The following is a 16,914-nucleotide window of genomic DNA, read 5'->3' on the forward strand; positions in this document are numbered from 1 at the left end:
TGATGTAACATCTTTGCTTATTGTATTTATAACTTTCTCTCTTGACTCTTAAATCTGTTTTCTTTCTCTTCTTGTTTATTTTTTCACACAGCCGTCCTCTGACCCTTGGTGTCTTTTCTAGTTTCCTAATTTCCTTGCGTTCTTCCCAAACTCTTTATTTCTTTTATGTGTTTTATTTGTTTTTTTCTGATTTTTTTCTTGATTCCTACAAGCTTGTTTTCATCCCTCCTGTTGTCAAGCTATATCGGTCATATTCCTGCATTTCTACTTGGTATTTTTGCATCATATGAAATATTACTTCATTAAGTTTCTATTGTTTAATTTACTTACTCCTTGCTTTTCCTGTTCATCAGCTTTCTGGCAACCTTTTTGTGGTGCATGCTTTTTATCTGTGGGTAGATTTTTCTACTTTTACATTTTTCATATAGAATCTTCGTGACAGTGCAACACCCAGTTCCTTTTCCATTTCTCATCACTGAATGGGTTTAATTTTCAGCAATCTGGGGAGACACAAACTGGAGGTTAGGGAGGGGACAGGGTAGCCTTTCAGCTCTCATTCTCTGACTACTTCCCACTATTAGGCTCCTCTTGTGTCTTTATATAAAAATGTTTTCTCTTCTTTTTTTAATATAGCTCTAAAATTTTTAATATATCTGAAAATAATCCTGCTCACCCCTGTACTTTACTTATGGTTTTATCAAGGGGGTAGCTTTTGAAATTAAAATAAGAAAACTTTCCCTTCACTTCAGAAAGTAGTGGAACTTCCTAGAACTTCCCGGGAACTTCTCAGGTGTTGTATAACTTGGGCTTCCACTGCTGTGCCTCGATTCTTTTCTTTTGCTGCTCCTACACAGCTTCTACCCATGTAAGCATTTCAGGCAGAAGAACTGTTGTGTTGAGGTGGGATGGGAGGGGTGTTCGATAGGTTTGAGAATGAATCACTTGAAATGAGAGAAGAAATATTAGAAATAAGGTTTGAAACTTATGCTTGGGCTAATAGGCTATGAATGTTTCCCTTCAAGAAAAGGGAAGCCATATAATATTTTTAAGGATAAAAGCATTAGCGGCACCTGGGTGGCTCAGTTGATTAAGCATCTGCCTTCAGCCCATGTCATGATCCCAGGGTCCTGGGATCGAGCCTCACATTGAGCTCCCTGCTCAGCAGGGAGTCTGCTTCTCCCTCTGCCGCTCCACCTGCTTGTGCTCTCTCCCTCTCTCTCAAAAAAATAAATTAAAAAAAAAAGGATAAAAGCATTTGTTATCTTACATCATTAATCAATCTTGCTAACTAATTCTACATAAGTATATAAATTATATGTACATAGAAAAATACATGTGTTTATATATAGAAATATATATGCATGTGTATGTATTCAAAGTATACAAATTTTTAGAATTAAAGTTTGAACTAATGAATATGTGTTAAAATTACAATTGTAGTTTTTCTCTGATGCAATAACCATACTTGCTCTTTAATTCTGAAAAATATAGGTAAGAATGAAGCAGAAATTAAAAATTTTAACATTTTGGCCAGAGTTACATACAAATGCATTAAATTTTATTGGTTTTTTTAAATATTATTTTATTCTAAAATTGGAATAATATTCTAAATATTGTGATCTCCACATATTCTTTTTGAATATATATTCTTTTATATAGGATTTATAGAATGGCTTCAGTAGTATTCCGTTGTATGAAAGTAGTAGTATTCATTTTATTAGCTCTCTATTCCAAGATATTTAGGTGCTTTGATATTGTAAATAGTATTGCACTCACTGTCCTAGTACATAAATCTTAACATACTCCAAATACTGTAATCCAAATAGTCCTTTGACTAAATTGGAAAGAGTAAAAGTCCTGGGACAGGAATTTATAAATATTTTTCATATGCACTCTCAAACTACTCTACACAGGTTTTATTACCTAGGATTCTCATGATTAGACAAAGTACTCATTTCTTTTTCTTTGAATCCTTGATGAAAATAGGCTTCATACTTTTTGAATGACTTTGCAAATTTGACGTATGAAGTCTGGTCCCATCTTTATGATATTTCACATTTTAAAAATTATTACTGAGATGAACTTTTTTTTCTCTAAAATTGTGGGACATTTTCATTTCTCCTTTTCTGATGCCCTCCCCATGCTCTGTGGCTGGGTAGCTTGGGGGGCATTGCCCCTTCTGGAGAAAAAATTTGGTGAAAACTCAGAGGTGGCAAGTAGCAGCCTTCTCCCCATCATTGGTTTGCCCTTTAATTTTGTCTGCCTTTTCAATACAGAATTTTAAATATTTGTAAATCTGTCAATATTTGCCTCTATATTTCCTTTTGTTTTTATAGTCAGAAATTTTCTTTTCAAAACCATATAAATATGTGAATATCTTTTCTTTATCCTTAAATTTTATGAAATGTGACAATTACCACTTGCTAAATTGTTAAATGATCTGAGGACTGTTTTTATATTTTCTTACTTTTTTAAAAGTTTTTATTTACTTATTTGAGAGAGAGAGCACACGCAAGCAGGAAGAGGGAGAGCAGAGAAGCTCAACCAACTCTGTGTTGAGAGTGAAGCCCAACCAGGGGCTTGATCTCACAATCCTGAGATCATGTCCTGAGCCGAAACCAAGAGTCTTAACTGCCTAAGCCACCCAGGCACCCTTGTTCTTATATTTTCTGTCATGTTCTATTTGTCTCCCTGATGCTTCGTTCACCAGTTTATGTACATTTGTTAATTTTATAACACGCTAATCATATAGTGTATAGAATACTCATCATTATAGTCTTCTATTTCAAAAATCTACTATTTTTACTCATATATTCTGCATGAACTGAAAAATATTTTGCCCAGTTCTAACAAAGTGCCTTGGAATTTTTTATTTTGGCAGCATTAAAACGAAAAATTTATTTAGAGAGAACATATTATCAGAAATATTGAGTTACTGTTTCTCAAATTTTACATTTTTCTTTAAATTATAATTCTTTTCCTGTAATATGCACACACATACACGTATATGATTTTTTCCTATTTATGTATTAATCACACTAAAATATGACAGTAATCAATATCCTTAGGAAGTTACTCAAAAATTTTCCACAATTACATAGGTTATTCTAACCATTTCTCACTAGGAAGCCTATTGTGAAAAATACATTATTGCATTAATTGCTTTTTTTTTTTGAGCTTATACTTTCATTTTTAAATCTAAAAAAAATTTTTTTGCTCATTTTATTTTAAATAAGAAAAATCCTTAAATTCAGATTTTCAGATGATTTACCATTGCAAAAATAATATAACTAGTAATATAAATAAATTGATTTTTATCCTCATTCTTGATAAGGTTAAAAATATTAATTGCCTTATGATATCATGTAACATGTATATACTTAAATATTTGATGGCTCCCATCACAAATGGTTTTGATATGCAGGCCCCAGATTCCTATATTAATTGCAGTTATTTTTATAGATCAAAATATCTGTGTTGTTATTTATGTTTTAGGTTAGTGGGATGGTTTGGTCATGAACTCAGCACCCGATTTAAGATGGATAACAGTAAGTATATTCAATTTTACTTCCCAAGTCATTTCATTTTACCTTTATTTCAATTCTCATCTGTCTTTGTATGATATGTAATATAGATGCCTCGTGGGGTGCGCTTTGAAAATGCCNGCCTCGTGGGGAGTACACTTTGAAAATGCCATTGAGAATTCTTAAAATAAGAAATGACATTTCTAGAGTGTAAGACTAAGTGTTTGTACTTTTTAGTATGAATTTGAGTCTATCCCTTTGTAGGGAGATAAGTGGAAGTGAAATGTAATGCACAGGACTCCGATCTCATCAATGTTGAGTACCCAAAACATCAGGCAGTGAGGACAGAAAGGAATTTTTTGCAGTTAGACCCAGAGAGACTTAGGTGTCAGTCCCACTTTGCTGCTTAATCGTTCTGTGATGCTGCACAAATTCTATCATTTTGGGTTTTTTGTTTTCTGTTTTCCTTCTTACCTATCTAATGTGAATACAAAAATCTGTGTCAGGGTTTGATTTGAGAGTGAGACAAGTTCAGAGCTATGAACCACGTAGCACATAGCAGTGCAATTTAATACATGTTCATTTTTAGCTCTCCTTTTTCAGTTATACTTTTTGTGGCTTTTGCCGCTCACCAAACAATAGCAGTTGAACCCCAGCAGGTAGGAATAAAAGTACCACATGGGCAGCGTGCTCTCAAACTGCCCTGCTTTTTCCTCAGTGACTGACTCTCTGCTTCAATCACATCGGATACAGAAAGCTTCCTAAATGTTCTGTGAGTTTCAGTTCAACTGGATCCTTCAGACTGCTACCAATTTGAGTTAATAACTATCTTAAATAAATTCACATTTGCGAAAAACAAGATGCAAATGATCAAGATGGGCTCTTGCAGTCAAATCAAGAAACCTGTATTTTATCTTCACTCCTGGAATAATTAGCTCTGATAATATGCCAGTTACTTAAATTTTTCGGGGTGGGTTTTTATATCTGTAAACCAGAGAGTTGGACTAGATCAGGAGTGGGCAAAGTCTCTCTGTGAAGGGCCAGAGATGAGATATTTTAACCTTTTGGGGCTATATGGCCTCCGTGGCAGATACTCACTTTTGCCATTGGACTTCTGAAGCAGTCACGGACATAAATGAGTGAATGTGACTATGTTCCAATGAAACTTTATTTCAGAAACAAGTCGTGGGCCCGGTTTGGTCCCCAGGACATAGTTTGCTTAGCCCTGGGTCAGATGCCTCTCTAAAGACCTACAATATTCTAATCCTCTTTGAGTCAGTCTTAGCTAATTTAATCCAACTAGCAATCTTAACTCTATTGGATTTTACTTGCTTCTATGCCACCTAATTGATTCTAATTAGGATAATATCTACTGTTAATTTACCTTTTAAATACATCATATTTAGGCAGATCATTTTTTTAAAAGCCATTTATTCTTTTTTCCCCCCTAGAAGTCACTTGACCTAATAACCCTAGTGCTAAAAGTCACCTTCCTAGGTCATGTCATTCATATTTCTGCCTTTGGATGGCATTACAATCACAAGCCATTAAAATCTTGATGTTACGTCTTTCTCTCATTGATGTGCTTTCATGGTAGAAAAGCAAAGCATGGAGCACAATAAGGAATGCTGGTTTGAGAGTGGGAGGACAGAGGATGAGGTCCAGAATTCTTCCACAAGAGGTCATTCTTATGTGTTCAAGAGCTCCGAGGTTTGGTAGGCTGCTAAGGACGTGGGGGCAGGGGACACAGGGATTGCAGGTGAAGGGGAAATATGCCACTATTTTAGGTCCATAGAGTGTCTCTTAAATATCTCAGAAAGCTTAGGAATAAAAGTTTTTAAATCTTACTCTTTTTCTCTCTACTACTTCATTACCTAAAGAAAATCCATAAAGGACATTTTTTAAGGGACCTTCTATAAAAAAATGATGTTCATTTTTCAGAACTGCAGTTAAGCCCTGGGGTCAGTGGATTTCGAATTTCAAACCCTCCCATTTTGTTGGTCTGTTCCTTACACGCTAGTTTAGAGGTAAGTGATCTGTGCTTCAACCTTCCCACATCTTTACCTATTTCTTTGCCTGTTGCAGGAGCTTCTCTGCAAAACAGCAAGATTAATGAACACTGTGTATAAACAATGATCAAAAGCCAGTGTTCTCCTTCAGGACAGTCACTGTGGGCTAATTGCTATTTTTATTTCTGTTGCCAGTCCCAGCACTGTGTTTGGCACATAATAAATGTGGTTGGCACTTGGAAAATGTTTGGAACTGACCCGTGGATACGTATTTTTAGTTCCACTTGGAATTTGTATGAACTTAAATAAGTTGTTTACTCTTCTCGTGGTCTCTCTATTACAAAATAACCATGCAGTGTTTAATTCTTGATTAATTCACTCATTCAGCATTTATCTATTAAGAAAGTATTATGTGCCACACATTGTTGTGATTACTGGGGACTCTGCTTCTCCTAGTTCTGTGAGTCAATGAATTCACATAGTGCCATGTCACAAAACTGTAGGAAGACATACTTTAAGGAAAAAAATAGAAATCATCAGAATAAACCAAAGATTGAGCAAAGTTGTCTCATGAGGTAAGGTTTTGGTTTTTTTGTAACTGGAGGGTCTATGCCATTCCATTCTTGTGTAATCTGTATTACTGGCTCAATATATATTTTTTAGTAAATTCATATTTTTAGTTAAAATTAGTTTCACCCTAAATAATAATATCCAAGGAATCTATTTGTACTTCTAGATGTGCATATCTACCTTTTTACCTATTTATATGGGTAGATACTTACCTACTTCACCTATCCATTTATATATATATTATATTCATATGTGTATCTATGTAACTTAATCAATTAATTAATTTCAGGATGAGACTAAATTTATTTAAGTAAATATATGTTAAATAATTATATGGTATATAATTAATATTAATACACAGATTAAGTAAATGTATTTTATATACATACATAGAGGAAAAGTACATTTTAGGTAAGTATGTGTTTCTTTTTTTCGGTAAATATGCGTTTCTAACAGATTTTAAATATATAGCTATTCAAAAGAGAATTTGACTTTTTTAATTTAAAGTATTTTAAAATCATCTAGTTTGTGATATTTTAGGAAATCCTGTTGTGGAGTATTTCAGAATGAACGACTGGGTAAAGACTTCCAAAATCTCTCTTAAACCTCAATTCTAGGATTCTGTGAACACGCATAGCAGTTTCTCATTTGGCCACTGGATGGCAGTGTCAAGTTCTTTTTTTATACAACTTCACCACTAGACCGTGGTAATCAACTCATTTCATTTCATCCCAATTTAAAAAGCACCTACTCAGTGTGACCACTAGATGGAGCTTGTGTCTTTTTCGCTTTCTGGCAGGTTTTGTTTTGTTTTGTTTTTTTTTTTTAAATTGAAAATAGACCCAGTAGCAAGATTTTTCAGCCAGTGGAAAAAATTTTATTTTTTGGGGGGGAGTAGTGAGGAAATCTGCTTAGCAAGTCAGATAATGATATTTGAATTGTTTTTATAATATCTATTCAGAGAAACATTCTGTTAAATGTTTTAAAACGAAAAAAAATTTTGCTCACTTTGCAAGTTTGTATCAGGAAGAAAATGAGTTTCAATATGAAAAGCACTAAGGTGTACCTTGGGAAGAACTAGTACTTAAGGTTATTTCCTCTGATCTCTTCAACCTTTGCAAATAAGTTCTCAGCCAGATCTAGAAATTTTAGACCCTCTGTAGAGTATGTTTCTGAAGTGGCCTGGTGTCAAGTATTTACCCTTTCTGCCATGAAAAACAAATCACATTCTCAGTTTTTCTATCACTGGTTTTCCAGGCTAGGCTTGAATGATAAAAGGCACAGAAATTTTTTACCACGGGGACGCCTGGGTGGCTCGGTCGTAGGCTTGAATGATAAAAGGCACAGAAATTTTTTACCACGGGGACGCCTGGGTGGCTCAGTCGTTAAGCGTCTGCCTTGGGCTCAGGGCGTGATCTCGTGATCCCGGAGTTCTGGGATTGAGCCCCAGCATCAGGCTCTTCCTCTAGGAGCCTGCTTCTTCCTCTCCCACTCCCCCTGCTTGTGTTCCCTCTCTCGCTGGCTGTCTCTCTGTCAAATAAATAAATAAAATCTTAAAAAAAAATTTTTTTTTAACCACCGCATCACACTGTGCTATAGTCACCTAGGCAAAGTTTTTGTTTTCAGCTGGAATCTGAAGATTGATTGATTTTTTTCTTTAACACTTAAACTTCGCAAAAAGACCCTAAAAGCACAAGAAGTGGCATATATCCTTCTCTGGAGCATCTTATCACTTGTATTTCTCTTGAGCCTCTTAGAAATACCTTAACTAAGTTATTTGCTGCCGAGGCTCCATTCTAACCAAAATTACCTTTACATAATCCATCGTTGTGATGAAGAAAGAGTTGTGAAATTCTTCCTCCCTATTATAAATTGCAAAATTCTGAAATTAAAAACAGTGCATTTCTTTGCTGCTTATTCTTTACCTAACCTTTGAAATGTTCTACTCTGTAGACGCCATGTGAGTAAGCATGAGGGCTACCGTCGTGTTGCTTCTGCCCTTGTTTCCGTTATAGCGCTATAACAGATAGGTGATTAAAGTTGGAATAAATGAGAATAGATGCATGAATCAAAGTGCTGTTCTTTGTTGTAGCTACTTCTCTTTCAAAAAATATCCTACATAGTCAAAGAGCAACTGGAGGAGAGATTCTAAACTTAAGAATCAGTGTACATGGATATGATATCAGTTTGACAATATGATTTTTAAAATACTAATATGGTTTTGTTGATAATTACCTGTGGAGGAGAGATTCTAAACTTAAGAATCAGTGTACATGGATATGATATCAGTTTGACAATATGATTTTTTAAAATACTAATATGGTTTTGTTATAATTACCTGTGCATCCAGTTGAATGATAGTATGAAAAATAGCACCTTATAATCTGTTTCAAACACTTTTTCTTTATCTTATTGGCTCTTAATCATTTGTACCACATATTTATATACTACAAATACAAATATATATGGTACATACTTTATATATAACAAAAATGTGGATCAAGGGAACCTAGGGTAGGAACCAGGAGGCATACTCTAGCCCTCACTGGGACACTAAGCGTGACCTTAGGTGACCGCTGTCTCTTGACTATATGTACTCTTGAGTTCATTTGTCACATTTTTAAAGTGAAGATGTTTATAGCAGATTACTTCAGAAATCTCAATCTTCCAGCTGCTAACTTGGAATTAAAAATATATCTGTAGTATTTTGAAGAGTCATACTTGTATGTAGCAACAGGTAAACAGTTTTTAGAGTCTTTCAGTATATGAATTTATAATGAAATAAATAGCTCCAAAACACAAAATTAGAGCAGTCAATTAAAATATATTTCAAGTAAGAAGAAATGTACTATGTGATTCCTCGGAAAGTGATCATGCAGCCAATTTGAAGAATTTAAGAGAAAGAAATGTGACAACTGAAAACATCATACTGTACTTATTCTTTCCATTTAAACTTGTCTAACTTTTCTAGCTTTGTATTCATTTTTCTCAGTAAGAAAAGTAACCCATGTAGTTGAAACTCTGCCAAAAATTGTTATAAGCTGAATGTTTTCAAACTACAGTTTTCATTTTTTTTCTAATTAAAAAAATACTCGAGAGTCTCAATATGGAAAGCGTAGAAATAATGAGAAGCCAAAAAGAAAAGATGTTTATTCGATTCTCCAGTTAACTCCTCTTATCCCCTTTTAATATTTTTATGTGAGTCCTCAGGAGAGACCTTTACACCCTCTGACAGGATTTTAAGAGTGCCTCACAGTGCAGCTGCCCTTTACTGTGGTTTAAGGATAGAAAATGGTTTCATATTTAAAAGTTATTTTTTTTATCAAATAATAATGGTATGTTAAATTTGAGACTACTTGTCATAAAAAAACACCAGTTTCTAGAAATCTGCAAGAACAAAATCTCCTTTTAAAAGAACCGCACAAACTTAAGTAATATTCCCCAAAGTCTTACTAACTTATGAATACAAAGAAATATCATTAAAAGGAGCACTTGACACATTGCTCCTACCTGTATCTTATGGGGCTTATGGCAGAACCAGAACATTTTTCAGAATTATTTGTAAATCAAATATTCCCTGAATTACTATTCATCTCCGAAGAGAATATTGGAAAACGTCCTCTCCTATCCTTTTCTTTCTATCCTGCCAACCAAACCACTGGTGGGTCCTGCTTTGCCTCTCCCTGCTCCTGCCCGCCATGAGAATTGATTCTTAATACAGACTCTCTGGATCTGAAAGTTGGCTGTGTTTCCTTGAGTCCACCTTGTGCCACGTCCACTTACATTTTATTTCACACTGGGCAGGGAGGAGATACCTATCCAACGCGGTGGAACTCGGGCTCCGTGAGTCACTCGGGTTGCCTGCTTGTACTGCCCATCCCACATACCTTCTGAGACTGACCTCAGACTCTACCTGCAGCCAAACTCAGCTTGCCTCCCAAGACTGTGATGTGTGGTTGAGGACAGAGACCGATGCCATTTTACCCTGTTTCTCCTGTCTTCCTTGGATCCTGTTACCTTCAGGACAAATCGCTTGGTCTCCTTTGGCCAAATCCACAGCTTCCATGCCATCTAGGTCAAGAAAATCTTTGCCCAAATGGTTTGAGTTCTGTTAGAATGCCTGCTCACACATGCCGCATGGATAGACAGAAATAACTATTTTCCCAAGCTTCATAAAGTCTAGAAGTCACTGAATGACCCTGTCTTTGCTCTGTGGCGTAACATGATACAGAAAAGGGATATTAAGTGACATGCCAGTGCATCAGGCTCTGTTCTCAGTTCATTCAGTTCTTACATGTAGGATATATTTTTAAACTCTACTTGACCTTAAGAGATAAGCCAGGAAAACATGTCTGTTTTGACCTCTAATGTTCCAACACCAGTTATTGTGTGCACTTGTCACTCATCTTAATATAAGACACCTCAGCCAGCAAATGGCAGTAGTTTCACAGCCGTGCTGGAGTTTAGCAGGGGGAAAAATGATGAAAGGAGGAGGAAAGATAAAAAGAGAGAGGAAGGAAAAGAGACCGAAACACACATGCGCGCGTACACACACACACACACACACACACACACACACACACACACAGAGAGAAAAAAGGATGCCTAACTGCCTCAGTACTAACATATGTATTAACTAACATTACTTGCTTCCCTGTCTGACAAAACTTAATTTTATTATTTAACCGTTTGCTGACTGTTACTGGGGAGATTTAGGAATTGGTAAAACAATTATAAATAATATTGGTAACACTGCAAAAATTCATATGTACACAAGTGTTTAGCCCTTATTATACTTTTGTGTGGACCAAAAAACTATATCAGAGTAGAAAAAAGTCTTCTTGATTATGATTATGTAAAATAGTTTGGAAGAAAAGGTTTGAATTGCATGATCTTTAAATGCATTTATTAAGGTATGTTTTAGCTTGGTAATTTGAAATAACTCTAAAGGAATGTTATCCTCCCTTTTCTTCTTCTTCTTTCACAAGTGTTGTTTAAATGACATTTGTACAGTCTTTCCTGTTACGGCAACTTTGCATTCAGCTTTTAATGGCAAAGCATTTAAAAGAGGACATGTTTTTCCAAAGGATTATCTAAAATGGGATGTTTTTGGAAAGGTCGAAAATGGGCATTTCCTTTTTTAACATGATTTTCAGTTAATTTTTGCTTCTTTGTAAATCAACAAGACGCTGTTAATCGGATTGTTTCTCATTCTGTAGATCTTTAAGCAAGCAACTATGAAAGCATTGAGGAGAAAATCTATTTTGCTCACCGGTTATCTGGAATACTTGATCAAGCATTACTATAACAAAGATAAAGCAGATACCAAGAAACCGTTTGTGAACATAATTACTCCATCGAGCATAGAGGACCGCGGCTGCCAGCTTACACTAACATTTTCTCTTCCAATAAAATGTGTTTTCCAAGAACTAGAAAAACGAGGAGTGGTTGTAAGTATATCTCTTGATTTGCTACCCAGTTTTCTCTCTGGGTTGCATGTTGGGGTGAAATGTGGGTCCTTGGTTAATTTACTGGTGCATGTTATTTCACGTTGGTCAGCCAGTGAGGATAGATTTAAGTACCAACTAAATATTCATCACTGTGCTAATTGAAAGCATAGAGATCTGTCATTTCTGATAAAAGGGAAGAAACCGCAAGTTTTGAATATAGGAACCAGTCTCCCATAATTTATTCATTCTTTTCATTATGGTTTGAGCCGGAAAAAAATTGTTTCATCATAATCAATTAGGACATGTTTTCACTAGTTTTTACTAGTGAAACTCCAAATATGTATATGTATATTTATTGAATACACAGAATTAAAGAACATAACATAGTGGAGAGGAAGAAAAGAAGTCAGTCATACTTAGTTGTTTGATTGGGCCAAGTCATTTTCAACCTTGTCATTTTAGTCAAAAAAGAACTGTAGACACATCTCAGGGGTGTTAACATTGTATGAAATAATTCTTTTTTTAACCCTTGGGCCTTAGTGATCTGTTTAGTCTCTGGAAGAAAACATATTAATAGGGTCATTTCAGGAAAAATGGTCCTCTTGTATCTACTTCCAGTGACAGTGTGGTTTAGGAATTTCTCCACTCATGTGGTCCTGTCACTCCTGAGGCAAGTTACTTCAGATTCCAGAGGCACAAATCCATATATTTGTGTTCCAAATCAAGGTCTCTCATTTGTAAGCTGTGTGCTCCTGGGAGAGTTAGTTCATGTTTTTTGGCTTGAGTTTTTGCCTTTGGATTTTGGGGGCAAAAATGGTTACGAGAATTAAATGGTCCAGCACACATAAACCATTTACTGTACTAACTCACAGTGGGTGTTTCTGAAAGATTAGTCATAGTATCTTCAGGCTGGACCAAATTATCTTGGATCCATTTTGTGACATTTCAGGGATGCAGCCAACTCCTTACCGGTGAGAGTAGGGATTAAAGAATCCAATGTAAAGACTATTCAAACTCTCCAGGTGTCAGTGAGGTTCTCATTCATTTAAATTTGCCCAAGGGTTCTAGTCTCTCCAGAGTCTTCCCCACTTATAAATTATATCCATGACTTATTGGATGCCACAAGAAGATGATTGCTGAGTAGCTTTCAGCAATGGATATTCATGATAATTATTCATATTTTAACTATTATTAAGAGGATAGTTTTCAATAACATAGAAACATGTTTTACTGCAAAAAAATGCTTATATATTGTTTTAGGGAAATCAGCATGATTGCTTTATGTAAGTTTATCTTGAATGTAGATTTTTCATTATGTGAGTATTGCTAACATTATTGTGACTTAATATTTTTCTCCCCACAGTGTGACAAGCGAGAATCAAATGGCATCCGAGTGGCTCCAGTTCCTCTCTACAACTCTTTTCATGATGTTTATAAGTTTATCAATCTACTCGCTTCTGCACTCGACTCTGCAGAAGTCAAAAATAGCAGTGCTTTCTAGAACAGCCTAAGCAAGCGTTACTGAAAGGTTCTATGGTTATTTTATTATTATTTTCAAATTTTAATAATTGGAGTTTTTCAAAACTGATTATACATAACTGGCAATGAATTATATACTTTACAGAAAAATCTGATATATTTTTTCCAAGAGCCTGTGATTCTGAGAAATCCACATGTCTGCCCAATTTCTTCTTTCTTGGTTGATCAAAGTTTTCACTGGTCCAAGTATTATGTACACAGTCTTGCTAGCTGTCATATTTCGTGGTCAGTGAGTGTTTTATGTTGATTTAATTTATGTTGATTTAATTTATAATTTGACTGACAACTGCATAATATATGTGCAATTTTTTGTGTCAATTTTAGTAATGTTACTTTAGTTTTAATTTACCAAAGAGTTTCTTATAGTCACTGTAATTTCACAGTCTGATATATGTATGATTTTGCAATATTCCATCCAACTCTAATCTAAGGAACAGAAAATACATTTTCTAGAGCAGTAGCTTTTCAAATGTTTTGGCTACAATCCACACTAAGAAATATATTTAATATCAGAGACTAGTATTTATATGTGTTTATGCCTTATTTTATTGATTCTGATTTACAAATTTTTATCATATTTTAACATCTATGAAAGAAGTTTTTTTTTTTCCTCCCAATTTTCAGTCAACAATTCTCACAATTGCCATTGACCATTCTTCCATGTTACCATCCCTGGCATTAGTGTGCTTCTCACAATGAATAGATGATTTTTTTAAAATGGCATTTTTAGCAAAAGCAGAAGTGTCATAAATGATTTATCTATGCTCAATTTATTATTCATTTTATCTCATTACAACAAATGTTGGTTGAAACTTGTTAATCCCCCACCAACTCTTGGGTTCTAATCCATTTCACAAGGTTGTCCCTTCATTTGGTGTTATTGTGGTTATTTTTTTAAGGGGGACTTGCCCTGATAGAAGGCTTTAGATGTTACCCTGTCTCTAAAATAGCGAAACAAATCATTCCAAGATACTTGCTATTGAGAATTAGAATTAGCAAATGAGTGCTTCATATCTCAACCTTTACCCCAAGTCTATGGACCTTCCTTTCCACTGTGTGAATTACAGTTAAACTCAACCCTGATGGACTTCCCTGGTTTCAGCTGTTGATGCTACAACCGCTATTCATGAATTGGCAAAATAGTCTACATTTGTATACCTGGGCAGCAAGAAAGAGTGACTACAACAGAATTAGTGCCCCTGATGAACAAATTTGAATGAAATTAACATAGACAACAATAGAGTTCAATAAATAGATGCAGAACTGACTGCGATACCAGCACCTACTGATACGTATTGAGTACTCCCCGTGAACCATGTATAGTGCTCATCTATTTATGTTACCTTACTTATTTGAGTGGTTGCATAACTGCTTTAGCAAAGCCTCCCCCTCCAACTCTTGGCAAAACTCATCTTTGTGGATGGAAAAGTTCTCAAAACCCTAGAATTTGAGTCTCTACAACTTCATGTAGAAGACAGTCACAATTTTGAATCTCACAGTGGTAAGCAAACCAGACATGGTTTCAGTTCTCAGGGAACATGCAGCTTGGTAGGAGAAATAGGTAGTAAGACAAACACCCAAGAAAATACATGATTACAAACTGTAGGTTTTATGAAAGAAAAACCGATGATACTATAGAAGAAAAATCTCAAGGGTATTTTAGATTGTCTGTAAGGGGAGGCGTATGAAGGTGCTTGTACGTTAAAGTTCTAAAATATGCTAAAATTTTTTTAAAAAATAAAATTATCTTGCTATTCACATTCAAATTACATCAAATTATGTACACGGATTATTTAAAGAATGATAAGTACTATGTCTTTATCACGCAGGATAGGAAGCCGAGTATTAGAAACTCCCTTTCTCCCTGCTTGTATTCCCCTTCCTCCCCAAATCTAGAGATAACCATCAAATCATATTTTGTGTTAATCATTCCCTTACTTTCATTGAAGTTTTATACCTGTGTACCTACCCATAAAAATAATATGAGCCAATTTTGCCTGTGTGTGAACTTTGTGTAAATACAATTGTATATGTTCTGCTTTCTTTGCTCAACACCAAGTTTTTGAGAGTCATCTATTTGTTACAGCTTATTATCCATTTGCATTGCTGCTCAGTGTTCTAGTACATAACTGGAGTTAAGCCATTTATTTATTTATTTATTTCTGGAGTTACTCATTTATTCTACTACTAATGAACATTGAGTTTTTCCAAATGTCTTTAACATTGCAACAATGCTGCTATTAACATTCTTGGTACACGTGTTCAAATGTTTGCCTAAGACATACAACTCTGAAAATGTCGAGTCATAGGACACACACATGTCCAACTTCACTGTGTAACATCAAACTCTTCTCCAAATAGGTCGTACCAGTTTCCAATTTGACCATTAGGAAATGAATGTTCTCTTCTCTTGATCCTTGCCAGTAGTAGCTATTGATTGCATTTGTCGTGTACGTAGGCTAAAATAGGGTGATTACTAAAATAACAGAGCGAATGTATAATTTCCGCACAAGTAGGAGGAGAAACAGAATGAGGACATACAACACACTGCAGTTTATGCTTCAGAAACCATGCTTAATCTGTGGATTGAGCCAAGACTAGAGTTTTACCTGAGTTTTACCCTTGCTCAGCTCTTTCCCTTCCCATGTTCGAAGATTTTCCTTATGAGCATCCTTTCAATAAAACATATTAATCCAGGGGCGCCTGGGTGGCGCAGTCGGTTAAGTGTTGGACTCTTGGTTTTGGCTTCCATCATGATCTTGTGGGTTGTGGGATCAACTCCTCATGGGGCTCCTTACTCAGTGGAGAGTCTGCTTGAAAATTCTCTCCCTCTGCCCCTCCCTTCACTCTTTCTCTGTCTCTCTCAAATAAATCTTTTTAAAGACAGCCTCAAGCTCTATTTCTAGGAAACCCAATCTGAAATAGCATTTCTTTGATCTAGTGTTAATAACCAAAAGCCTTTTATATTCTATATCCAGCATATGATAACTTTCAGTTTTGTTTCTGTCGGTTTTCACAAATAATGCTTGTTTCCTTGTGTATATTCTACTTGTTAACTTTTTTTTTTGGTACTTGGCTAACTTTAAACCACTCATTTTATTGACCTCCTTGGAATTCTTTGAGAACTAGGTTAAAGTGTGTCTTCCAAAGATACTCATTTTTTCTTTTGCCAGTTACTCAGAGTCATTTCTGACACAAGAACACTTAAATTTTTTAAAAATATTTATTTATTTATTTACTTGAGGGGGTGGGGCAGAGGGGGAGGGAGAGAGAAACTTAAGCAGACTCCCCACTGAGGGCAGAGCTGATGCGGGGCTCCATCTCGTGACCCTGAGAGCACAACCTGAGCCAAAACCAGGAGTTGGATGTTTAATTGACTGTGCCACCCAGGTGTTCCTAAAATCTTTTTCAGTTTTTTCAGATCATACGGGTAGTATGAAACTGTATGTATTAATCCTTACACGGGCCAATTTAGAGTTACAAACTCTGAAGATACTAATTTTTCTTGCTGACCCTTACATACCCTTTGGTTGCCAACATTATGTAGGGCTCTTACATCAGTGTATTTAGTTGGCTGGTCCTAATCTTGTTCAGTGTCTCATTTAGTTATTGGTACTGAAGCTCAGTGACTCTAGGATGTGGCAGAAACTCTTAGGACAAAAACCATACTTCTACGTCCCAGGTTACTGCTTTTATTTTGGGGTTCTTAGAATTTCTTTCTTCCATGCCATCTCATTAAGAGGCTTTTTTTTTCATTGATTTTTTGTCTTGTTTTGTTTTCCAGTATCTAATCCCCCATGATATGTTAAACTGTCATGAAAT

General features: G+C 35.4%; 1 protein-coding gene across 10 annotated transcripts in view; it reads left to right on the top strand.

The window, feature by feature from the left end:
• KYNU (kynureninase) overlaps positions 1–16,207 on the top strand; it is a 132,557-nt gene extending 116,350 nt beyond the window's left edge. For all 10 annotated transcript variants that reach the window (XM_034654506.1, XM_034654507.1, XM_034654508.1 and 7 more), the window contains 4 exons: positions 3,496–3,548; positions 5,466–5,551; positions 11,323–11,553; positions 12,917–16,207. In XM_034654506.1, coding sequence (XP_034510397.1) covers positions 3,496–3,548; positions 5,466–5,551; positions 11,323–11,553; positions 12,917–13,054 — 508 coding nt within the window. In that variant the 3' untranslated portion in view covers positions 13,055–16,207. The remainder of the gene's footprint in view (positions 1–3,495; positions 3,549–5,465; positions 5,552–11,322; positions 11,554–12,916) is intronic.
• Positions 16,208–16,914: the final 707 nt, after the last annotated feature.

This window comes from Ailuropoda melanoleuca, chromosome 2 (assembly GCF_002007445.2).
Source record: "Ailuropoda melanoleuca isolate Jingjing chromosome 2, ASM200744v2, whole genome shotgun sequence".
Classification (NCBI taxonomy): Eukaryota; Metazoa; Chordata; class Mammalia; order Carnivora; family Ursidae; genus Ailuropoda; species Ailuropoda melanoleuca.